Raw genomic sequence first — 26,015 nt, 5'->3', positions numbered from 1 at the left:
CAGTTATTGCACGTTTATTTGAGTGGGTCTGGCCACAGTGAATGTGAGATAAAGCTTATCTAGCTGAGGAAGTGAGTGATACTTTTTTAAAAAACATATGAAATAATAATGTTAATCATGATTTTTAAGGACTTAGTGTGGTTTCAGTTTGTGGGTTTAGGAGCTTCTTGTAGCTGGTAGAATTGCAGCCCTTAGCAGATCGACTACCACGTTTGATCATACCAGTTACTTCCCTCCCCTTTACAGATGAAGGCCCTTGCCCCAGCTCTTCAGCGGTTCAGTGGGCACATGTGACGCTGTTCAGTTCTCCAGAAAAAATGAAGTCCAAAGCAAACTCTTTCCTCGTGCCCTGTAGTCTGTGCCAACTCTAAATTTAGTGATAGCATAGAAAATGAAATAAGTGTTGAAAATGTCTAGGTCTGAAAATACCTGTAAATACTTACAAATTCTATGAAGTAGCCACTGGCTGTGCAAAACTTACATGGTGGAAGGACATGACATAAGAAAAGTGGCCAGCAGCAAAATGTAGGATCAGCCAGTTCTCTTTAAAGGACTGAAGGCTAAATTGAGATACTGTTATAGGCACGTATGAGTTGCATCTCCTTAAACGGGTACTGGCTACAGCGTGCATAAGTTTGTTTTCATCACTAGCTGGTGTACACAGGCCACCGTCCCTAAAGATCTACTGAGATATTGCCTGCCTTTCGCATCTTTACCACCACTTAGAGGTTAGCAAATGTCACCTTTGCACCCCAGCACTTGTATGTTGTATGGTACAGTGCAGACACATCCGAAATGGTTCGTGAAGCACCAGCTGGCGATTGCCTGTCCACCTCCCCAGCTCTGTGTGGGGCTTCCTTTCAGCTGTGGACTTCAAGCTGTTTGCTAGGCCCTTGGATCTAATGGTTGCTGCTTGTTTCCTCTGCATTCATGCTCCTCTTTCTGTAGCAGAACATCCTCAGGCCTTCTTTCTTGGGATTGAAAGGGATCGCTTCTGATTTTATGCTTTTCAGTGTAGAATGATGTGTATTTATCCCTGTTTCCTTTTCAGAGATGTCTGTACCAAGTCCACCACTCCCATGAATTCTGGGAAGTGTCCACCACAGGCCTTGCCAAGAGTGGTTAATGACTTTCCTGAAATAGTCTGTTAGGTTTATTTGTGATTGTAAGTATACTGTTAACAAAGTAGAGCACACCCAAGGTTTTGGTTGTTTTGTGTTTTTTTAACTACCACTGTGCAGGTTCTCCTAGATAACTTCTCTGTTTTTCACTATTCCCCCATCTAGCCTGGATCACAGAGGGAGAGGAACAGTACCTTCACAGAGAAGGAAGCGCTGACAGGTTTCGAGTCTTGTTTTTCCTGAGGGATGGGCTTTTAGATACAGTTCATTCAGCACAGATTTCTTAAACCACAACATGCTCAGTTTCTTTTACTGATGATGCTGTTTCAGGGCCCTCTTCCACAAATAAATGAGGGGTTTTTTTTCTTTTCTTTTTAGTTTCCCATATAAGGAGAATTGGAATTATACAACTCCAAGTTATGAGTGAAATACTGAATATGAATTGTAATTTGAAGTGGTTATTACAGCATTTGTAGCATAAATATTTGCTCCTTCCTAAATTTTTTCTGATCAGACAAGTTTTAATAGGTCATCAAAATTAAGTTGGTTTTGTGTGTGTGTGCGTGTGTGTTTCAAATGCTTAAATGTTCAATAAGTTTTAATACAGGCTATGGAGAGTATTTACATATGGGTATGTAGTATCTGCCAGTCACCTCCAGATACAGCTAGCAGCCTGGCATGTAACAGCTACATCTTAAAATGCCAGTGATTCTGTATTTTCATTAATCTTTATATAGTGCAATTGAGTGATTTTTGCTATTGCTTGTCAATAGCCAGCTGCTTTTTCCTCATTAATTATTATTCAGAAAACTGAGTATTATTAGGTTTTGTGTTGCTTCGAAGGGGCAGAGGAAGTTACCCTTACTTAAAATGCCTAAAAATTTTACTGCATGACAATGCCTGTTAAAATTGGTAGGACTACCTATGCATAAAGTGTACTTCTTGACCTGGAGTAAACATGTCAAGAAGGGCTCCCAATGAAAACAAAGGAACCAAGTGGTTTCTGCTGTGATGTGTCAAAGTTAATATTGTAAAGGCATAAAACCCCCCTACACCTGAACTTCAAGCTGTTTGCGGTTGAAGGAGTTTAAATACATCTGGGATATCCTGTAATTCCTAGAAGCTGTCAGAGTAGCTGGGAGGAAGAGTGGGTTTTTTTGCCTTTTCAGTAAGAAATGCAGTTCAGGGACAGGATGGATAGAGCATCCTCTTGTGAATTGCCTGGAAGAAAACTACTCAACTTTGCCTGCAACTTCTTGAATTCAGTCTTTGTCACAACTGGAAGGATACTCTCTTCTGCTAAACAAGATTCCTCCCTATTTTTTTCAAGAGATGTTTGTATTTATATTAATTATCCAAAGATTTTTCTGATGGCTTAATTTTCTCTGGTTTGTGTTTTGCATACACACACATTTATCTTTTACAGCAGAGAGCTACTTTCAAGGTAAGTTGCTGTAGGGGAACAAAAGCTAAGTCACTTATTGTTGTTTTTCCTGTCTTTCTGAGAGTCATGCAAGTTGATATTTAGCAGAATTTCCAGGCATAGTTCTGCATATATATAATTGGAGACATAGCGGTTTCATAGTTAAGGTTACACTAAAGTCTTTACTTGAAATATAAGTGAGCCCTCTTCAAAACATAGGAATAACACTGTGTCTTCCCTCAGCCTACAGCACTCACAGACCAAGAGTGAATCAACTGTTCTAAAATAAATTGTTCTTTTCTTGATAAGTTGGTCAGCAAAAAGCCCAATTAAAAAGAATTGCTAATGCTTACATGAGCAGATAGGTCTTCCTTCCACATGTAGCATATGCAACTTTTTCCTCTTGATTCTTGTTTAAATGTAGAAATGAAAACCACATGTCACATTGGTAAACACCATAAGATGACTGTCTCTGCTTGGAAGGAGACTTATCCAAACAAAGATCATACTTTCTCATGCAACTCTTCTTATCTGTAAACAGGAATCCTGCTGAGTGTGCTAGGCAGATACACATCAGTTTTTCTCATGTGGACTTAACCATAATATGTCCTCTACTTTTTTTTTCTTTTAATACAAGCCAATGAGTCTTTGTGGCTCTGATATCCATGGAAGTTTCTTTAAAGTTTCATGCTGGCTGAATAAACACTAGGTTGAGAAACTGCAAAGGTAGTTTCAGTATGATGCATTACTTCAAAGGTAACATGCCAATCTCTTTTGCAAACATTGAGTAATTATGGGATTGAGTAATTTGAGGTGAGGATCATGATCACCAAATCTTTTCCCTATCTCAGATGCTAGGCTACACCTCTCCTACAAATACCAAGGGCATATCAAACTCTCTCAGGCAGTTGTAGCACTCATCACACCTTTTTTAGTCTTGAGCAACACTCTGCTGTTCTGGATCAGTGTTGAGCATGGTTATTTCTACTGTTTGCATTCTTTATACATCTTTTCTCTTCAATAAGACCAAACTATAGAAGGTTGATCTGCTTGAATAGATTGACCCATCTGTCTCCTTTTGCCTGCTTGTTCCTTTTTCACAGCTGCAAAAGAGCAGACAGAACATGTGAAGGGCCTAGAGGTTCTACAATGAAAAGCTTTGTCCAAAGACCTCCACTCTACTAAGAGAAAGTAGTCTGAAGTGTAGAGGACAGCCGCTGCATTTCTCCATGTCGGCCAGGGAATTTTTGAGACCTGTTGTTTAAGGTTTGGGTCAGTTTTCCCAGCTCTTAAGACTTTATGAATAGGACTACCTTTTCTAAATATCAAGTCTTTAGGATTAAGTCTAATACCTCCAAAGAAACATGTGACCTACTTTTTATAAAGGGATATTCATGGTTCTGGGACATCTTTTAATGGGGATTATTAAAAATCTTGCTCTGAATCTTTTCAGTTTTATCTCTCTTTTTTTTTTTTTTTTTTTTTTTTTTCCCCCCCCAAAAAAGGACCTCTTCGATCTTTGCACTAAACTTTTGCATACCAGACACTCTGGAAAGAGAACCACCAATGGAGATGAACGTATCAGCAACATGCTGAAACTCAGAAGGCTGTACTAGACAAAAAGGAGTCCACAAGTTGTATGACCCCATTCCAAACTCACTTGGATTAACCTGTACCTGCTGTAATGTTTGCAGGAAGCAATATCAGATTAAGAAGGAAATAATTAAATAACAAATTTTGCTTGACAGCTGCAAGGGTTGTAAGACTTGAGGAACGTGGCTGTCAGAAGTGCTGAGGAACTGCCTCTGCCATCAGTTCCCTCCTGAAGTTGTTGGTGCTTAGCACCAGGAAAAAACAGAATCATCATACATTTTCTTGTGAAGCTGTGGCAGGTGGATGGCAGCAATATTTATGAAGAGACCTCTGGCCCTAAACTGTCAGAGTTCAGAAAGAAGAGTGTTAAATTCTAATCTCTGGTTTACAAGTCTGGCAGTGCATACTGTTCACATGGTGTGTGATTTGAATAATGATGTGTGTATTCCTGATCTCATTAACTCTGATTTAATCCAGGGTCTTATTTCAGTAATGCCTGCTAGCTTTCATACAACTGGTTACTCAAACAAACAAACCCCTAAAAATCCTGTAACACTGTAAGTGTCTTTCCAGATAAATATTTTCATGAACCCTTTTTTCTTCTTGAAAAAAGTCTCAGCTTATCTGAGGGGACTCTTTTAAAATACTGATGCATCTTCAGGAATGTCAATTTTAATTTTCATGCAGTGGAATTACACAATGCTTGCCCTGTCTGTGTAGGTTCAGTGGACTTTTCTGCATAACCTTTATAGCTGTGTGCTGCAGAGGGTTGAGTAACTGGGTTGATTTAATAGAGTAGCATGTATTTGAAGACAGGTCTATCAAAGAACAATAGGAATCTCTGTAATTTGCCCAAATGTTTTTATGGCACAGTTCTTCGTTCTGTAAGGTAGAATTATGTGATTACAGACTTCTGTAGGAATTTGTATAATTTTTCCTGACTTGTTAATTGGAAATTAAAATGGCTGTTTGGACCATCACCAGGGGTTTTTTAAGTGTGGTTGAAATGAAAATTTTGAAATTCTGTGCAGCTGTATTTTCTGTATTTTGTATGTTTTGCGTAGCACAGTGACTTTCATTCAGGGTTTTTGAGGTTTTTTGATTTGTTTCTTATTCGCTGTACAACATATCATTTAGACAAGATAAATCCTTTCATAAAAAAATTCTTCCATATGATTTTAAACAGAGAATGGAAGGCACTGGATGAGTCAGTTAATGTTCTCATTAGAAAATCCTGCTGTTAAGGATCATCTGGTGTGTGATAGGATTCTGCATAAAGGATTTGTGCTACTTTGTCTCTTTCTCAACTTGTCTGTGTCATAGAGATAGTTTATCTGGTTATCTAACACATTACAATTTGTGATAATGTCTCCCATTGCTTTTTTTCTAAGAAGGTATGTTGTCTCTTTTGGTCATCTACTTCAGATTGTATGGTTGTGAGAAGGAACAAAGACGCAACCCTGGAAATTCACAGATTCAAGTAATTTCTTGTCTATCTTACCAACTTTGCTTTACATGGTAAAATGCACAGGGCTTTTTATACTGAGAGCAGAAATATTTCTACTACAAGAAATATCCATTTATGACCCTCTAAAACTAGTCTGTTACAGCAGGCTTTTTGAATGTGGCCAGGTGCCTGTGGGGGGAAACTTCTAACATGCTAAATTCTGGCGTATCCCACTCTCTGCTTGAAGAAACGAGGAACAACATTGCACTTTCAAGCAAAGTAGTAATGCTTCTAATAGTTGGATGAAAATGGAGCCTGTGTTAGAAGAAACTTAATTCTATTAAAAAGTGAAATTGCTTGAATAATTTCACTCTGCTGGAGCTGGACTGAGGGGAAGCTGGCTGAGAAGAACCTTTTGTGCCTCCCCACTGTACCTTGACATAGTACTCACAGATGCAGGGACGAGCATGCATGTGTTTCTAAGCACCTGCACGGATGTGTGTGTGTGTGATTAAAACTGGGGAGGAGTGTGTGCTGCAGGGGTTCACTGGTGGGTGCTAGCAGAGGACTTGATGGCAGTACGAAATAAGGAGGTTGCTTCCAGTTCACCTGCAGGTTACGAAACCTGCTGCAGCTGTACAATGTGATTCTCTGTAAGGTTTCACAAATGCAAAGCCCGTATCAGCTCTGCAACTTGTCCACTTCAATTTCTAGTCTTTGGGTCACCATCTCCCAAGTGCCTCATAGATGGGTGGTGGGACTGTATGCCCCTGTTCTGGTGACAAGGTGACGTGTTGTGTTTTACCTCTTTAATAAATTTATATCGAGCTTCTGCTTTTGTACTTCTCGCGTACCTGGGGAACCTGCACATAAAGATCCACAAATTTACTTGCTGTCTTTCAAAGGCTTCCTTAAAGGTGTCTTGTCACAGCACTTCCAAATTGCTAGTAACTGCTTACGCACCTGGCCCGTGCTGATCACTTCTGCTTCTTCATGCTTCCTGCCATCTGCTCTTTCTGTTAACCAGTTATACGTTTTCTCACACCTAGATTGTAACATCTCAGAGAGAGAGGTACTGTCATTTTTTTCTGCCACCGTGCTATGGGATCCATAGGTGCTGTTAGAGTACTGCTAGAGAGGAGATTGGAACAGACCATCAGGCCTGACCGCTCTCCCCTCCTCAGCATGGCAGTGTTGCGGTCAGGATGAATCCAGTGACTTGGAATGGCATCCAGCACCCAGTTTAGCATCTTTTTCCTATTTGCCTTTTTTTATTGCTCTAATTATCATTTTCAGCCTTGGTCTGTTAAGTGCATTAAGATGTAATGAATTGCTTGTCCTGGTGGTAGCGAAGCTAATCACTGCCCTAGCCAAGCACGTCTCCAAAACCCAAACCACAATGAGCAGAGGGTGTATTCTTTTTTCCTCCTGACTTTCTCCAAGACAATTGGTGTTACATATTTGGTACACTTTTTTTAAAATGTGCTCCCCACTTTTCTTATTGTTGTATTCCTTGCTGTTTCTCATAGTCTCTTTTTTCTTTAACCTTTCTTTTATTCTTTTCTTTTCTTTCCTTTTTTGGTAATTTTTAAAAAAACCTAAATTGTATGGGTGAATATGAGCTGTTGCCTTTTGAACTGAAGAACGAAGTCTGAAGGGTAAGGGCATGGAACAAGGAGATTTTCTTGACCTGAATGGATGCAGGAAAACACTAATGTTCATATGAAAACAGAGCTGAAAGATTGCATAAGACTTAACAAACCTGAGAGTTTTGTTAATTTTATTATGAAACATGCACTCAGCTTTCTAAAAGCACAAGGCTTTCTACATAGGCAAGGGTACATATCCTATCCAGAAGACCTTTTATTATCAGAAGCATGTACAAAAGATGTAACAAAGCCGTATCAAAAAAGGAAGAATGTGGAGATTCTTTAAAAGAGGAGCTTCGGTTCGCTGTAGAGTGCTAGGTGCTGGTGTGTAGGAGAGGAACGAAGGAATTCAGGTGTGGCAGAGTGTGGCCTCCTTAGAGCTGTGGCAGGGGGGGTGTCATAGCACGGGCATCTCAGGCTGGGGTAAACAGGCAATGTTCAGACAGGGATATCACAGAGAAGTTACCAGCAGTTTAGGCAGGAGCTGGTTGCACTGTGCCTCCAGTGGCACGGTATTTTTGCAGTTAATGTAGAACACACTGGGTGTAGGAGTTAATTTTCTTTCCTAACAACTGTTGCTTTGTCATTTCATAGTAATTTTGTTCATTGCAAGTTGTTTGCGCTAAATCCAAACTCTTAATTTTTTACGTGGATATTTTCATGTGACCCAATAGATTGTCCCAAAGGTTTGAGGTATTGCTTCTATATTAAGTTTATTAGTAAAATTAATAATAAAATTAATATTTAAATGCTGCAAGAACAAAGCACGTGACAGATGGGCTTTTGAAGCCCTTACGGCTATGTAATGAATTTATGATTGTGCAGGCTAGGTTCTAGATGCGTACAATAAATAGCTGAGCGGTGACCTGACAGGAAGCTTTGCAGTGTTTGTAAGGCTTTCCATCTGAGGAGCAAGGGCGGCACTGCGGGCTTACCTGAGCAGCCATGCAAGCAGCACTTGTATGTGGATGGCATTCAAGAGTTTATCTGCACTGAGAGAAAGCAAAACAGAAGATTGCATCTTTTTGATGTAACCCAACAAGAAAAAAAAAAGGTGGGTAAGGCACATCAGAGCCTTCATCCTTAACGTGCTTCGTTCTGCATACTGCTACTGTTCGTGCTGGAGCAGATATACTGTTCAGCATCTAAAGCTTGGTGAACAAATAATGCTTTTCTCTATCAAGCCGTAAATCAGATAGAAGTCATGTGAGCCACAGAAATAGACTTGATTTTGAAGGCTAGATACAGAAACCAAAGAACTCTTTGAGAGAGGCTTAGGAGGCTGTGGTTTAGAAATAACCCCAGAAATAGGCAGTACTAGCACAAACCAGGAGGCTCGTGAACTCTAACCCTATTTTTTTTTTTCTTTTTTTTTTTCAAAGATTATGTATGTCACATGCCTGACAGGCAGTTGGGAACATGTTTCCTATAAACTTGGGATTAGCTGATAGTGAAAGAGGAGAGAGGATGTGCAATCCTGCTGTAGTGAAACAAGAGTGTAACTCTTGTCACGAGCTCAGGTGACGGATGCAATAGCAGTGTGGGATCTATGCGGCTGTTAGGAGCTGGGGGTCACTGCCGGAGAAGCATGTTCTCCAAGCTGTCCTTCCCACTCTACTTGCTGACAGAGCCACTGATAAGTGTCTCCTGTCATGACCATCCAATGGAGAGATCTCAGTCTTGATCATGGTGTTTTAAGGTCCCGTGTTCTGCCTCTGTGTCTTGGAGATGGTATTGCCCGAGAAAGGAGAAGCCAAAGACTAGTGAATCTCAAGTGGTGTAGAAGCCAGGAAAATAAAAGCTAGGTGGTTTCTTTATTGTCTCTGAATCATTGTGATTTTTCTTTTTCTGGAGTTTAAGGCTAGTGCTGTGAAGGCACACTGGCTTTTAGGGCTGCCACCATCTTTCTGGTTGACAATAATTTTCATATTGATGCTAGTTCAGTTGCTGGGAAGGCTTGTTCCAACCTTGCTGTCAGATAGGTTGTTCATTTCATAGTAGAACTACAAGAGTCTTGACAATATCAGAGTTGCATTTTTATCTAAGCATATTTATAATTATTCAAAACCTCTTAACTGGTTCTAATGAAAATGTCACAGGAAATGTCTCAGGAGGACTAAATATTGCATTAATGTACTCTGCAGCAGAGTTATATTTTGAGGCTTTAATATAAATGGGTAGTTGAATTCATATATTGTTTGAAGTTCCAGACATTTGTTTGCAGGCAGTCATGGTGGCAGTTGTCTCTTGAAATGTAAAGTACGGTTTTTGAGAAGAGAGATTAAAGGAAAAGCATTGTGTATCTCAGAGAGGTCAAAACACTCCTGACATTTCCATTGTCATCTTTTGATAATTCAAATGTGTTGCGTGGTTTCCCCCTGGCTGCATATGATTCTGGGTTCTTATTCCTGCTTCCATATTTGGCTTCAAGCAATGTACAGGATGTAGATTTTTGAATTGTGAAAGCCTCATTATTTCTCAGCTTTGAACTCTCAGTATGTACGTGTCTTGTTTTCAAAAAGCTTTGATTTTGATTAAACCTCTTGCTTCCAGTATACACAAACTGTTTTTCCCTTTGCACATGGAAGCCATAGATAAATCACCTTGTAGTCTGATAGTGATTTTTCTCATGGTTTTTCATGGCTCCCAACAACTATGAGGAATGAAGTGTTGGCTGGAGCATTTCATACCTGCAGCAGCATAGAATAGCATTTCATTGCCTTTACAGTCATGGAAAGGGTTGCAGCAATTTCCTCAAATGTTTTCAGCTGAGTTTCCTGTAAAGGTCAGAACTGCTAGAGTAAAGAAATCTTGAAACTTTGGTGCAGTGAAAATGGCAGAAGTTCTTGTACTTTCCTTCAGACTTGGTAACAGATACTAACTGTGACTTTTGTGGCTGACCTAATTCAAGCATTTGCTATAAATTAAAGGAAGCTTTTTGATAGATTAACGGAAACTTCAGCATGTAGGCACATAGATAGAATAGACTTTTTTCCTTGAAAGGTAATGAATGATGAAATTCTGAAAACAAAGCTAGGTCTTGCAAGCAACAGTAGGAAAATGGCAGGTGAGCCAAAGACTTTTCTTTTTGAAAACCATTAACCACTCTTTTTATCCCTCTCCAGCTTGACAAGGTGTGTCATGTCAATGAGTAACAGGTTTTGACTTTAAAAAAAAAAGATTCTTAATTTCTTGATTTTATAGGTTGAATTAGCCATTTAATAGGGTACAGGTCCACTTGAATATCTTGTCTTTTGTTACGAGATGGAGTTTAATCACACTATGTAATTTGTTGTTAGTTAATATTTTGTCATGTTGTAAAAGCTCACAAGCTTACGGAAAATGTCTTACAAATTTTCTGTGGCTCATACTGATGTAGGATTGGGTTAGAGAAAATCCAAATAAAACCAGCTCAAGTATTGTCTAGGATTTTGTGTTTCTTTGGAGAAACCATATTTCTAAGTTTGCTAGAAGAAAATAATCTTTTCATGGTGATTTGGCTGTTGGCATCTATGCAGTATGGTTGATGCCTTGTTACAAAAAAAAATAAATATTTTTTTTAGATATTAAAAGGGCGTACAAGGTGTAAGGGCCTTCAGAGTACTCTAAAATATGTTTACATTCCCATAATGTCTTTGAAATTGTAATATTTCATCAAATCAGGCTTAAAGTTTATTTTTAAAGTTGACAGTGACTTTTTTTCAGAATTTCTCAGATCGAGGATGCCTCTTCCCAGTAAGAACTGCTTATTGTACTGGAATCACTCTGAAACCCACATACACAGGAGGTGGAAGCTGCCTTAAAATTTGTGGCATCAAGAGGGCCTGGTTTAGATTTAGTGGCTGAAATGTGAGGTCATTTACTTAAAGGGCTGGCTTCCTGAGGCATAGACCCTTGAAAATGATCTGCTAATAACCTGCAATTATCTTTGTGTGGGCTAGGAAAAAATGCAGCATTTTGACCCATGAAATTTATACCGGGCACTGCCCCAAAATCAAGTATCAAATAGTATTAAAGATGAGGTTTAGAGATATCTTTGAAGCTGTTAGCACTGTGAAAGCCTACAGCAGGTAGGCTGTGTGAGTGAGTGAGTGAGTGAGCTGCTCATTCTGCAGAAACATCTCGGTATCGGAGGAATGAGGTAAGGTGTTTGTGGTGGTTGCACTCGGGATCCTCTGAGCCCCTTCTCCTGAGGCTCTGTGTGGGGCTCTCCATGGACATGGGTCTTGTGAACTGGGTTCTGGAAAGGGCTCTCGCGGTCGTTGAGTCTGGTCCCACTAGTGTCACCGCAGGGATTCCTCGTGAAGGTGCTCACGGTGTGTCCTTCTGAGGAGACTCAGCGTGTGGCAGATGTCCCACGGTACTTGTCCAGTCCCCCCCGTCATACTCAAGGGCAGACTGGCCCACAGTGGGTGGTGGTCATATCTGATCAGGGTGTGAGTGTGTTTGCTGTAGTCAAAATGTCACCAGGAACTGGTTCAAGAACCCTGGTCAGGAGGTACACTGAAGTCCTTGCTGGGCAGACAGCTAATTCTAGGTTGATTTTTTTTTTTTCCCCAGTATTTTAGAGCAGTATAATTTAGTTAAGTCTCTTACCTTTCTTGTTTCTCCTCTGTTTTCATACACAAGCTCTTTCTTCAAGAAACAGTAGTCCCTGAGCTCACAGCTGGATTATTAGTTTCTGTTCATCCTCCTTTAGCATTTAAATTCAGCTGTTCTTGAACTACCCGTGGCAGATTGGGGACTTCCTGTGCTAAGTGGAAGTTTACTTTCTACTTCTTTGTGTGCATGGAATTTCTTCTTTAAAAGAAGTAATATCTGCAAACTTCAACTTGAAACCAGAACCAGAAATGGGTTTTGTCATAGACTGGGGGAAGTTCCTAAAGGCCACCTTCAGTACACGTGGGACTGGAAGCTCATTTGCCTACTCCTTCCTCATGTGGTAGGCTTCTGTTTCATGGAAATCTAGAACGCGTGGGTTATGTAGAGAGATTTCTATAACCATTACTGATGGACCACCAAGTTTTTAGGGCCATTATAGTTGCATCGTTTACCAAATATGCGAGGTAGTCATGTTCAGTGTATTTTTTGTGGTGAAATAAAGTGAGCTGGCTTGGTGGCCAGAGTTGTTTGTGTTTGTTTTCACTCCATTTTTCAAGCAGAAATGCAGTTTTCAGTAAGGTGTTGTAGTGTTTTACAGTAATAACTTATTTTTTACAGCAGGTGAGAGTGGGGATGGATATAAAGGGCTATGTCAATACTTCCGAATTTAACAGCACTAGGGTCCCTTTCTTTGTCCTGAGGATAAGAGGCATAGCTCAACTCAGATGGCAAAATCCTCTGTCCTGCCCTTCCTCTGCAGGCTTGCCTCTTCCACGTTGCCTATTGGGAACAGCCTGTGCGCTGGGTTATTTGCTGAGCCGTGCCCAGGCACTGCATGGGAGAGGGCTGGGTGTTGTGGACCGGGAGGTGTGTTAGCCGTGGAACAGACAGTCATGGGCAGGGCCAGCGCCCTGGCTCTCTTTGGGCCACGGCTGAGGAAAAGTCCTAAAATCCTGAGGTCCCCAAGGGTGAGCAGTGTGGAAGAGACGACAGCACTGAGGCAGAAGCTGAGGGTTGAGGACAGAGGATGTAATATTGGCAGTAATGTTTGCCGCAGGCTGCGGTGGTGAGCCTGCTTAAGGTGCGGGGCTTTTGTTTGGTTTTGTATGTTTTTAAGTCTTGTGCCATACATAGACTAAGACCAGGAATTGAAAAAGTGCGCAAGTGGCTTAAAGCTGGCATAACTTCTCTACTGCAGAATGTGTGCTAAGCCGCTTAGATAGGGGCTTCCCATAGGCTATTGCTAAGTATGAGTATGTTTCTGATAAGACTTTAGCTTAGTACAGCTGGATTGGCTTTTGCTTCATTTCTGTTTCACTATTTAGAGAATTCTCCGCTTCTCCTTTCAATTCCCTCCTGGATCTGTAATTCATGCTGCTGGGGTTGATCACATGTCATGTTACTGTGGGCAGTAGCTGTGAAAAATTATGACCCTTCTCATGAGCATCAAAGGAAACAGTGATGAAAAGTAGCCCAAACCAGTACTAGAAAGGGAGAAAAAAAGCAATCCTTGGACGATTTTGGTGACTGCAAGGTGCTGTACCTTCTGTATGAATTTTGGCTTAGTGGACACTTGGCATGCGTGTCTTTTTTCCATGAACAGTAGATGAGAAAGGAAGTATAAGTCTTCCCACCCTACAAACAAATGCCAATGTTTGGGAGGTGGCTGCTCGTATTCCTGTTGTTTTTTTTCAAGAGCCAAACAAGGCTTCCTCAAAAAACTGTCAGCAGCAGCAAAGGCACCACAGTCATTCATCTGGAGACTTGAGGGTACAGCACTTTCTGTTATAGCAGACGATTTTCTCTGTCACTTTTGAAGTTGCAAATAGGATTTTAAAAATAAAAAACATCATACTGCTGTTTCAAAATTTGTGACTTGAGGATTTAATTACATTCTGACATAAAGAATGGAAAATAACACAGTAACGACACACAGGAAGCAAGTTCTGGCAAGATGGGGTCTTCTGTAGGCTGTTGTCTTGTGGTCTTGGTCACATGAGAGTGCTGTTTGACTCACAAATTCTGTTTAAACTGTACATAATTTTTTAATATACCATGAGTATGTCACCTAGCTGCAAAATACATTTAAAGCTTCAATACAACAAGCTTTGGGTGTACTCATTTATTACACATTTTAATTTTTAAGGCTGTGAAAAAAATCTCATGGAATAATGTATGTATTAGTCTAGTCCATTGTTTTAGAAAGTGATATAAGTTTCTTCTAAATGCATGCAGTGTTCTTAAATTATGATGCGGTTCACTTTTATACAAGAACTGTGCGCAATATTTCTTCTTCTAACAACAGTAGCATCTATCACATAGACGCATTCACCTTTCATACACATTCATTCACATTTGTTATTTCAGTTATGATGGGTACTGTGATGAGTTGGATTTTAGATACTATTTTACCTGTGTGATGGCACTAGATAAAAGATTCATTGTACCCTCAGTGAGCAGCAGTTTATAAAACTTATCTCTGCTCATGGAATACTGATACACAGTAAATGCCTTGTGCAGATACAGAAGACTCTATTAATGTTGAGTAGCTAATAGTTCAGCTTTGAAATACCAATTGGACTGGAGAAATAAAAGGTTAAAAAAAAACAATTATGAATTTCAGGTTTAAAGTGCATCATAGAGAGAGTGACTTGGATATTCTTGTTTTGCTTGTTGCTGTTCTCAGATAATGACTTCAGAAACTTCAAACAGACATTTGCTTTCTATGGTTTAGTGCTCATGCCTGATATGCTGGAAACCTAAATAAGATCTACAGTATTTCCTGAGTATGGTACAGTGCTGTGGGATGGTGGAGGTTGCTACTGCACTGGGATGTAGAAGAGGGCAGTGAATGTATGAGAGTTGAAAGGGAGGAGGAGGAGAGGTAGAGGTTTTCTACAAGGGGGAAGAGTTTGTCCAAAGCCATCACCTGTCCCTAATGCCTGCTTGATGTAGAAGATCTCATCAAATTTGCAGATGACACCAAATTGAGGGAGCGGCTGACATGCTTGAAGGCAGGGCTGCTGTTTGGAGGGACCCAGACAGAAACCTCATGAAATCCAGCAAGGGCAAATACCAGTTCTGTCCCTGGGAATGAGGAATTGCTGGCAGACACGCAGGCTGGGGCCTGATGGGTTTGGGAGCAACTCTGCTGAAAAGGACCTGTGGGTCCTGGTGGGCAGCAAGCTAAGCATGAGCCAGGCTTGTACCCTGGCATCAAAGTCAACAGCATCCTGGGCTGCATTAATAGCTTGCAGATTGAGGGAAGTGATAATCCTCCTTTACCTGTCACTCGTTAGTCCATGTCCAGAATACAGCATCCCATTTGGTGGATGGGATGTGGATTTTGTGTAAAAGACAGACATTGATAAACTGGAACAAGTTCTGTGGCTGTGGGAGCTGGAGCACATGCCCCATGAGGACATGCTGAGGGAGGTGGGCTTGTTCAGCCTGGAGAAAAAACGGCTTTGGGGGGGCCTTCCAATATGTACAAGGAGGGTATGCAGAAGACAGAGCCAGGCCCTTCACATTGGTGCCCGGTGGGGAGGACAGGCGAAAGCAGATGGGACTGGAAAAGAAAGTTTCAGGCTGGGTATAAGGAAAATTTTTGTTACTATAAGGGCACTCAAGCAGTGGAGCAGGTTGCTCATGAGCTTGTGGAGTCTGTGCTTGGAGGTTTTCAAGACCCAACTGGGCAAACAGCCTTGATCAGCCTGGTCTGACCCTGGAGGTGGCCCTGCTTTGAGCCGGAGTTTGGAGTAGAGACCTCCAGAGGTCCCTCCAGCCCAAGTGGCTCTGCAGTCCTGACCTAGGACAATGCTTGGAGCCAAAACTGAACTTTTTTTTTTTCCTTATTTTTTGGTATATGGTTATAAGCAAATGGTTTAGCCTCTTTAGTGTGTCAGTTATCCGTCTATAAAGTTGAAGTAATGCTACCTGTCTACCTCAGTGGTGTTTCAAGGTAAGATCTGTGAAAGGCTGCGATATTTTGGATGCTTTGGCAAAGTAGTCGTAGACAACGAAGCAGTTAGGCCTTTCAAGTCTGCCTAAGAAGCCGATAGAGAGGTATTGTGCATCTTCTCAAGCACTAACTGTGAACCCTTGGGAAGCTGTTTTCTGTGGGTTTACTTTCATGAAACTCTACCATATATATTTTCTCTGTGTGCTGCTGAAGAAGTCAATCACCTTAAAAGGTAGTCAGATGCAAAATGTGTTAGTGTTTAGCAACAGCTCTGACAGCAGGCTCTCTATATGCTTCTGCCAGTTGTGGTAACGTTTGTCATATTTTCCTAGTTCATTTTTTTCTTCCTGCTATGGTGGTTGTTTCTCTGGGCTTCTTGACAGAGGGGAAGCAGACTCAGCTGCCTTCACATCAGGAGCACTGTACCCGGTTCTGCCCTCTGTGTCAAATGCGTAGCTAATAGATAATAAACTGAAAAGTCTTCCCCCTGCCATCCCCTCACCTTTCAGCTTTGGTGATCTTTAGTAAGAGATTTGCAAAGCTGTCCTACAATTTTCACACATAAATAAGGAATTAACCTCTTTTAAAAAGAATAAAAAATAGTATCCATTGAAAGAGTTACTGAAAATTACTTTCATTTTGTGGCATTTCGACTTATAAAGAGTCTTTGAGGTAGCATTAGAATAGGCAGGGGTGTGTACACAAGTTTTGAGAAATCTTGGGAGCTTGAGATTTAGTATATTCTGTAATACCTTTTTTTAACTGTTTCTTCTTTTTCTTTTCCCTCTCCACCTGCCTTTTCTTCTGCAGGAAATAAAGAAGGACATGAAGAAAGAAAATACTGCCAACAAACCACCAGAGAAGCCTATAAATGAAGTTTCCAATGGAAGCCCTTTACTGTTGTCTGAGACAATTATTAGAACCAACAAAAAAGGTATAGTATATGGAAGCTTAAATGCAGATTAAATTCAGATCTTTAAGGGAACAAAATATAAACCTTCCTTGTTTCTAGAAATAAAGTTAGAGTCTATTGAACTGTAAAGGCATAGCAGGAATAGTTAAAAAAAAAGAAATCTCATTGTCCTTTTAGACTCGCGTATGGATGCATGTATTGTGTCTAATATTTCCACATTAATTTGCACAGACATCCCTTTCTTCTTAAAGAAATCCTTCCTAGATACATTTAATTAAGGAAAGCTGTATGAGGAGCTTACTAAAGCTTATTAAAGTAAGGAACTGACAGCTTGCATATATGGAGGTTTTTGCACAGCGATGTCAGTCCACATTCTTGTATTCATGTTCTATCTGGGACAGAGACTGGTTACTGACAGAGAACTTTAAAAAAAAAAAAAAGGAAAACATAAAGCTTAACGCATTAGTTTCCTGGGAAGCGTCTATCACTATCTTCTGTTTCAGACTGGAATATGTGCTCTTCATGTCTGGCTTGATTCCAAATGCAGACTCCTATGTAGGGTTTTGAGTTGCTAAAATGAAAGCCTCGAGATCTTCTGTCTCTTTCCCTATCTCCCAGTCTTGCTCTCAGAAATATCAGAACAAAACAAAAAATTGGCAATATAAAAGCTGGATTTCTCTTTAGGTTATGTTTATGCTCCCATTTGCTTGTGGGAGGACAATTGGCTGTGTGCAAGAGATGGGCTGTATTTTTTCCTGATGAATTCACTGGATGGTTTCTTGCTTGCTGTCTTATACAGAATAATCTGCTGTTGTTAATCATTGCTGTAATGTAATTTCCATTTTGGCATGTCTTCTATACTGTTAGGACTATGCATATGGAAATTTCCTCTTCCATGTTATCAGTGAATATTGTATTTGAGCTACAGTTTGACTAGAGGCCCTAAACCTAAGGTTTGCAACTGCAAGCAAGGAAGTTTTAATAATTTCTGCAATGCAAGGGGGGGTAATCTTCACCTCTTTTGCAAGGATTGATGTCCTCTGAAACAAAAAATTGGAAATAAATCTCAGAAAGCTTTGTCTTTTGAGTTTGCAATGTCATCTTGAATCTGAAGACACGTCCAACATTTCTGCTTTAGGTCATAGGTTTTTCAAGCAACAGCAGAATTAAATTACCAAGAATTATTCTTTTTCATGGCTGCTATACAGAACTGTGTGAGTAGTTGGGAAATTATCTGGGGACCAAGTCTGTTCCATATTGCTTCAGCTGCTATTTGGAGAAGGCTAATAGCTGTGGCAGATGCAGAGATTCGGTTCAGTCACAAGGGGATAACACTCCAAATATGATACTTAGAGCACAGGCTTTCTCCTCCTCTCTCTTCCCTCTGGCTCAGAAGGTTTAAAGGATTCAGGAGATAAAGAAGTTCTCTTTTTCTGTCTGTAGCTGAAGAATACAAAACCTCATGTTTATTGAAAGGAGAGAGCCAAAGACTGACATGAAGATCTGTAGCTGGAGGAAGGGGTTAGGTTTGGAAATAGCAGATTTCATATTAGGATGTTATTGCATTGGATTTTGTTGGTCGGGAGTGCACTTCTCATGGCTACCCCTACATAGTGTCAGGGTTAGTAAATTTTTCATTTTGGCTGCTTCTCCACAGCCATTTCCACTTTTGCAGAGCAAGCAGTTGCAGTGTGCTGTAATCTAGCAGTACAGCTAAGGATGCACAGAGCAGAACAAGGCAAAGAAAGCTTTCCCTCTTTTTGTCTGGGGTCGGTTTTAGCGCGGTGCCAAAGTATCCTCATTTAAGTGAGGACTGCTAAGCAAGTAGTTACTATTGTGTTCAGGAATAACGAGTCTTCGAAGATCTATGTGGCAAATCTCCTTGCAGAAGGTGTTGCGATATTTTACTGAAAAGGGAGCCCTAAATGCCACAGGGATTATTTTCTTCAAGTGTTCTTGTGCTGTGATTTTTATTAAACCCTACTTCAATGTGTTTACTGATCACAGAATGTGACCTGACCTGAAAGGGGGTATTTGGTTTTTTTTAGTTCTTTCCTTGTTGTTAGGAAGTGAGGAAGAGAGGGATGCATCTAAAGGTCTTTAGCGACCGTTCAGCAGTGAAAATAGTAGGCAGCATTATTTATTTGCTTGGGCAATGTAAACTTGCTGCTTGGAACTTCAGAGCAGATCCAGTCACATGGGAGTGAAGCATTCTGTGCTGATGCATTGTTTCTATTACCAGGATGATGATAAGTGTTCTTCTAGTGCTGTGGTGTTACGTTGCATAGTTTTACTACTTAACTTGGTTGGCCTAATTTAAGTGGCAGCACTTTAGCAGGCATTTACATTTTGAGCAGAAGAATCTTGGCCTTCTGGGCTTCTGGCTTGTAGAGAGTTTTTCCTTGAGGAATATTGACGAGTGTCCAACAGTGGTATTCAAGGAAAATAGCTAAATTATTTGTAAGAAACATCTAAGTAGCTAAGAGGAAAAGAATGGTTTCTGAACAAAAAAGATTTTTAGGATCCAAATTTATATCTTGTTTGTTCATGCTAATTATTTCTAAGTACCGTATTGAAATTAGGGGTTCTTGTAATAAAATCAGTGTAAATTGAAATGCCTCTTGTAAAGGCTTATTTCGTCAAATAAGTAATCGACGTGACTACTTTGGATTGCAGATGTAACCTAGGAACAATTTAAAGTTGGTGTAACGCCACCAGTAGTAGCCTACCTGGGTTAGTACTGCCATTACATAGTGAGGGTGGCAACTGATTATGGTATGATTAGTTGTAGGATGCCATCTGTGAATCATTTGGGTTTTTGTTATAAAGACCAGGAGAAGATATTGAAGGATTTGATTTTGTCTGCTTTTCACTGGGAGCAGTAATAATGGAACATTTCTCATCCTTTAATGTTTCTTGCTGACCACAGATACTAGTGACCTAATGGAAGCAAACGGTAGAAATTATTGCTGTGATGAACATAATTTAGAACACTCTGTTACACTTGGCCTTGGTATATTTGTGAGAGTTAATATTTGTAGGTATTTCCTCTCTTGACAGGGTTGCAAGTATGATCTAGAAGTTAGGGCTACACCTAAGAAATAATGGGTTTATTTTCTAGGTCTGCCACAGAGTTGCTGCCTAACTTTTGCTAAATCACTTAAACTCTGTTGGCCAAATTACCACACTTTAATTTCCAAGGTCAGGTATCTTAATATGTATTGATTTTTCAGATAGGCAGAGGGGTTTTTTTCTGATGGATTGCAGTGGCATATCCAAATTTATTCATAACTTCCAGGTGACTCTGCCTCAGGCTGCCTATTGGCAAACCTGGGTTTATACCTGACTCATAAAGGTGTTGAGATCTGTTCTAGCACGGTAGCGATGGCAATTAACATCTAGGAAACTGAACATTTCAATATAGCATTCCAGTGAGTTCATGCTTCACCTCTGAAAGGCTCAAAAAAGAACGATTTGCTCGAGTGTAGAGATGGGGTTAGGGGAACATGAAGTCCTTGTGCTTTCCCTGACAGTTCCCAGGGCTGCAGCAGCTCTAAGCTGGTTCTGATGGTGCTTCAGGTGCTGCCTCATCAGCCCCCGTCTAGGGAAAAAGGCTGTGGCACTGAATGACCTGTCTGAGGCTCTATGAATGTCAGTTGTGGCTGGCTTGCATACCCTTTGCCAGAACCTGGGAGGGATCATTCTTTTGCTTCTTCCTATAGTTCATATGCCAAGAAAATCCTTTCCTTGCCAGGAGTGGGTCTTAGTATATCTTTTCGCTGCTCCAGAATTTTTGGTTGCATATGAAACTATTGTTCTAAAACTTATGTAAAGCTGACTTAAAAAAAATATAAAAAAAATTATCCTTTTTTCTGTTTAGGATTGGCATTGTTGCACCCTGGTAATAACAGGTTGGGAAATCCTTTTCTTCCCTGAGAACATTTTCAGATTGTTTGAAAAAAGTGAAATTATTGCTATTGTTACTATTATTTAATAACATAAGAAAATTACAGTCAGGTATTGGAGTAGGAAAACACTGAAAGATATCTGTTTTTCTTTTTTTTTCTTAAATGCTTTTCAACATGGTGAAATTCCATCTTTTCTAAGTTAACTTTCAAAATCTAAAACCAGATCCAAAGTTGTGCAGCTGTTTCAGATCTGCCATAAATTCAGTACAATCTTCATCCAGGTGTAAAGGGACTTAATGGAAACTTGCATGCAGTGAGCTTCACCGTTAAATGGCAATGGCTTATTTTAGGACAGTTTTGCTCTGATTTTTGAGTATCTTATTTTTAAGTATCCATTTCATTGAGCTATTTTATGTATCTGGGAATAGGAGCCCACTTACATAGGCCGAGTTGCAAAACTCAGTTGATAGGCCGTATTTTGTAAGTAAATTAACAACAATTGTTATACAAGTAAACATAATTGAGGAAAAGATTCATTGCCTTGCCAGATGTATTTGTTTTATGTAAACTGTAAATGCAGTCTGCGCTGAGGTTATTCAAGCCAGCAAATCTGGAACAGCTCATCATGTGTTACATGTTCTTAATCAGAGCCAAATACTGAAAGCAAGGAAATGTTTTTTTTAGTTCTCTTGAGAGTTATTTATTTTACCTTCCACCCTACATTGAAATAATAAAGAGAATTTGCATCCTATCCTAAAAGGGAGAGTTCTGTGAAAGTACGTTTGAAGATATAATAGGTTTATGTTGTGAATAAATAACAAGTCTGTTGTATGCAAAACTGAGATTTAAGTCTGTTTTTGTAAATTAGAGAAATGAGAAAAGTATATTACAAGAAAAATGCTTCATCATTTTGTTCAATAGTTTTATGATTATTTGGATACAAAACCACACCCCATTTATTAAAAAGACAAGCTGATGGCAACTCAGCATATGTGTCTGTCAACTCCAAGTTTTATATTAAGTAATGTATGTAAGCTATGATTCTGGTCATATTTTTCAACAGAAAGGCAAATGTCAAAATTTCCTTCATAAAATCTTTTATTACTAAACCTAGTGCAAGCAACTGCCTTTGTCGTGTGCCAGTCAAGTGTTTGATGAGGTGTCTAACCCTCAGTATGCTCAGCTTTGGTTTTCCTTTCAAACACAGGAAGTTTGAAGGCATCAATCTGTCTTTTGGTTGGATTATCTTTCTGCTGTTTATACATTCAGGCCCTCTCCACAGACAGGCTTTGGTGTTCCCTTGCAAATACTGCCAACTTCAGATAAATTATAGCTAGCATAAAAAAAAAATCCTTTTGGTTTTTAAGACCAGCTAATTGGTGTATAATCAGTATACAGTTTACACAAATATGCACAAGAACATACTTCTCAGCCTATTAAGGTTAAAATATGCGTGCAACATATGACACAAACCCAAAATGAGACATAAAAAATCAATGGCACAGGAAACTCAAATTCAGCAAAATATTTATTCTTTGAGTTTAAATACCATATCTGTATATGCATAAGTAGTGCCTCCGATAATACACATTTCCTTTAAAAGTACTGTTTCTTGAAAATAAATAGTTGGATAATTTTTACCCTCAGGTAAGCTACACTGCACTGAAAGGCGCTGCTTTCAGTTCAGGGAGGCAGGAAAAGACACCAGTCTGCTGGACTTGTGGGCGGCAGCCAGAAAGAAACTTGGTGTGTTTGTGTGTGGTGTGTGTGATCTGTAGTGGTTTAACAATTTTTTTCTGGAGGCAGGTGAGAAGGACTCTATCCCATGCTAGAGGAAAGACCTCTACTTGGTAAAGTTCCCTTTTGATTATTCAAAACAGTGTATTATTTTATACATGCAACCTATAGAGAATACATCGAAAAACGATGATTCTCTATAGCATTCTTTTCTTCTGATGAAAAATAATTCTCAATAGTGAAAGTGAGGGGGACGCTTAATGTGCATGTAATATAGCTAATTTTGGAGCTGATGAATAAGATGCGTTCAGATGAGGAGTATTTGTCTGATGTGTGAACATCCTTCCTTGTATCATAGGACCATGTTTTTGGATTCATTATCCTTTTATATAAATACATTTATATAGTAAGGGAAGTCATAAACCAGTGCACTTTAAAATTATTGTATTATCTGTCTGATGCCATAAAATGAGTTTAGTTTTGGGGGGGGTTCTCTTGTAGTTGTAGCTGTACTGTGAAATCTGCCTTAAATAGGTTTATTCTGTAGAACAGGAATACAGAGCTGTTACCATTGTTCTAAATTTGAGATTTGTCTGTTGACCGTTGACAAGATTTTTTTTTTTTTTTCCTGTCTGGAAGAAAGATATCAATGCTGTCTTCTTGGCAACAGTGGAACGGGTGCTCACTCATTCTTTTCAAGCAGATCTTGATTATGAGTCCTATTTAAATAATGAGTTCATATATTTAAAATCTAAACATTTTTCTATGTTATGGTCATTTGGTGCCCTGGTTTTCAGTTAAAGTTTCATTACCTATCCAGATCGCAATAGCTTATTCCAGTGAGATCATTTCTTTTCCTGTTGTTTACTGTGCAGTGTCCCCCATCTTCTTTTTATTGGAAGTGCCTACCCTTTCTTTTCAATTACTCCTTCCTGGTACTCTGCAAAATGCACAGATGCTGAGCCCTGATGTAGCTTCTGCAATTTTGCATAGTTGGATCCAGCCACTCGTGTGGGATCCTAGTGAGTGCCATGAGGCCCCGTTGTAGAAGTCCATTGTAGAAATCCCTTTTGGTTTGAATTGTAATTCCGAGTTAATTCTCTCCTCTGGGCATCTATCTTCTGTTTGCCTAGGTGGACATCTTCTTGTGTGTCGTATGTTTAGCTGTAGGAATCCCATTTATGGACCATGATGTAAAAACACTGAACAAAAATACAGCCACTGCGTCAAGGAGCTAACTATATATACATCTCTTTGTGTGTATACATATGTATGAAACAAGGAAGCAGATAACTAAAAAAAGAATAATACAAGAGAAGATGCTTTATTTGGATGATTGCTAGCAGGTTAACTGTATTTCAGGTTTCTTGCAGACAGAGGACACTTGTTTTAATGAAAGGTTTAAATCTGGATCTGCATTTAGAAATTGGGAGGGCAGTATGGAGAAAATTGTGACAACGTTGGGTTTAAAGTTTAACAGGCACTGTTGGATGCTGACACCCAGGACAGAGAAGAGGCAGAAGGTGCCCTTTCTGTATATAGAGTCTGAAGAGATGTGGGAGAGCAGTCACTGATCGGCATTCTGAGCAGCTTACAGATGAAACAGACGGAGGTAGTTACGGAGGCAAATGGGGATGTGAGCTAGGTTTGTTGGTTAGGTTTTTTGCAGGTAGATCCAGAAGTATATTTGTATCAATGGGAAGCAGAGATAAGTGAGTTTTTGAGGAAGAGAGTGAGAGGGAACAGATGAAGTAGTGGAATAGAGCTGCAGGGACAGTTGAAAGAACAAGGAGAAGAAAGTCTTTTTACAAGTAATTTATGCAAATATCTAAAAAATGCACAAGAAGGAATAGTTGACAGAGTTGCATCTTCTCTTTTGTGAACACTTACAAGTTTTTGTTTAATCAGTCAAAGGACTTTTTTCCTTTCTAAGAGCTTTGCAATATGTTTTATGTGCCTGAAGTACAAAATGAAGTCAGATATATCTTCTAACAGTTGTATTAGGATTTTCTAGTTCACTTTTATCACCGTGTATGGTAATTGTCCAAAAGGTACTAGTCAAGAGCAAATGTGTTCTCAAACCCAGGTGCAAAGTGTTTTTTCTATTAGCAGTTACACTGAAATCTCCTTTAACAGCCCAAACCAGTAAAATAATACTAAACGCTAGAGCCACTCTTGTTAAAGTAACAAGAACGAGTTTGGAACTTCCTCTTGTCTTGAAACTAAGTTTCCCCATCACAAAAGAGACTATCTTTTCACAAGCTTCTGCAGAGAAGTGTCTCCCTGCCGTCAGCAGTTCCTCCTCCTCGCTGCTGTAGGATACGTCACTTGGCACCTCGCAAGGCCCAGCTGCCCTGGAGGTCTGTCCCTGACCTTCTGCCTCCTGACTGTAGCTAGCTGTGTCTGTCTCCGTGAGCCTCTCATCTAGGTCGTGTGGGGTTTTCAAGAACAGCATGGCTAACTTGGCTTGAAAATTAGCAGACCATCCTTTCTCCCCTGCCCCCTCTCACAACTTTCTGTGATTAAGGAAAGGCAGAAGACGAGCAGGGTGGCTCACCTGAAAATGAGCAACTGAGCCTTGGAGCGAGTCCCTAGGGTCACTGTACATTTATTTCCCAGTGCCTAGCTTGGGGTACCTACGCCTTGTATCTGGCAGCTGCGGTAAGAGAGAGTCAGACTTCCTGTTCTATATCTTTCTGCATTCCCTTTTCAGTTATAAATACATGTTTGTGCCTGTTTCTTGCTTGGTGTTAATTTGTAATATCATCCTCTTTAAAAATTCAAAGCATGTTGCTGATGATGCTTAGTTTCCAAGCTCATTGGTAGGGTGGTTGTGCTTGACAAGGGAGTGAAACGTGGAAGTGCTGACAAGTGTCTGATTGCTGACGCTTGGCCCCAAGCGCAGGATTGCGATGTGAAAGATTATTATTTTCTGTCACACAGCAAGAGCCGTTATTTCCTAACTTCAGCGCTGACTTTATTTAGAAACTGAAGGGGAGGCTGGGCAGAGGTCCTCATGGTGAGAAGTAGCTCCCTGCAGATGCCCAAATTAGCTGGGAAGGAGTTTTGAAGTCAGTGGGGGTGTGGTGCCATTAGCGTAGTCCTTTGCCTGGGCTGCATCGCCCCACTGAAGCCCCTCATGTTTTTAGCTGTTACTATAGCATCTGCTGTAGCTGCATCTTCATAAATCTGCCGCTCTCCTCCACAGACTATTCCAGAGAGCACCTGTAAGGATCTCAGGCCACAGCCCAGGATACATCTGCTTCCCCCCAGAAATGCTTGGCAGCTCCAGAATCTGTTTCTGATACTGTTTTCTCTAGGGACCAGATTTCGTCAGCTTTGTACCCGTACAGTGCTTAGCCTGGCACTGTACTCATTGCTCAGATTTCTTAAGTGGTGCGCTACAGCAGATGACAGGGATAACGCTGCGTTTAGTGATCAAACAGGGTTCAGTAGTGTCCCAGCTGTCCAGTAGCTTTAATTTAAACCATAATATACATGTAAGCAGCTCTTTTTTTACACTAGGTCATGGATTTTCCTGTTGGCTGTCATCCTCTGTCATGTATTCACTGGGGATATTTCAGTGGTAAAATAACCAATTAAAGTACCCTCACACAAGCTTCAGTATTAGCACCAGATATCCCATTCATTTCGAATAACT

The 26,015-nt window shown here is 40.1% G+C and overlaps 1 protein-coding gene across 1 annotated transcript in view; it reads left to right on the top strand.

Annotated features, from left to right (window-relative positions):
- The window catches only part of SH3KBP1 (SH3-domain kinase binding protein 1), a 218,823-nt gene that overhangs the window by 60,777 nt on the left and 132,031 nt on the right, over positions 1 to 26,015 (top strand). The window contains exon 3 of the mRNA XM_010571263.1: positions 16,607 to 16,730. Coding sequence (XP_010569565.1) covers positions 16,607 to 16,730 — 124 coding nt within the window. The remainder of the gene's footprint in view (positions 1 to 16,606; positions 16,731 to 26,015) is intronic.

Source organism: Haliaeetus leucocephalus, unplaced genomic scaffold (assembly GCF_000737465.1).
Source record: "Haliaeetus leucocephalus isolate CR32 unplaced genomic scaffold, Haliaeetus_leucocephalus-4.0 Scaffold317, whole genome shotgun sequence".
NCBI classification, from domain to species: Eukaryota; Metazoa; Chordata; class Aves; order Accipitriformes; family Accipitridae; genus Haliaeetus; species Haliaeetus leucocephalus.
This window is presented reverse-complemented; position numbering and strand designations above follow the sequence as displayed.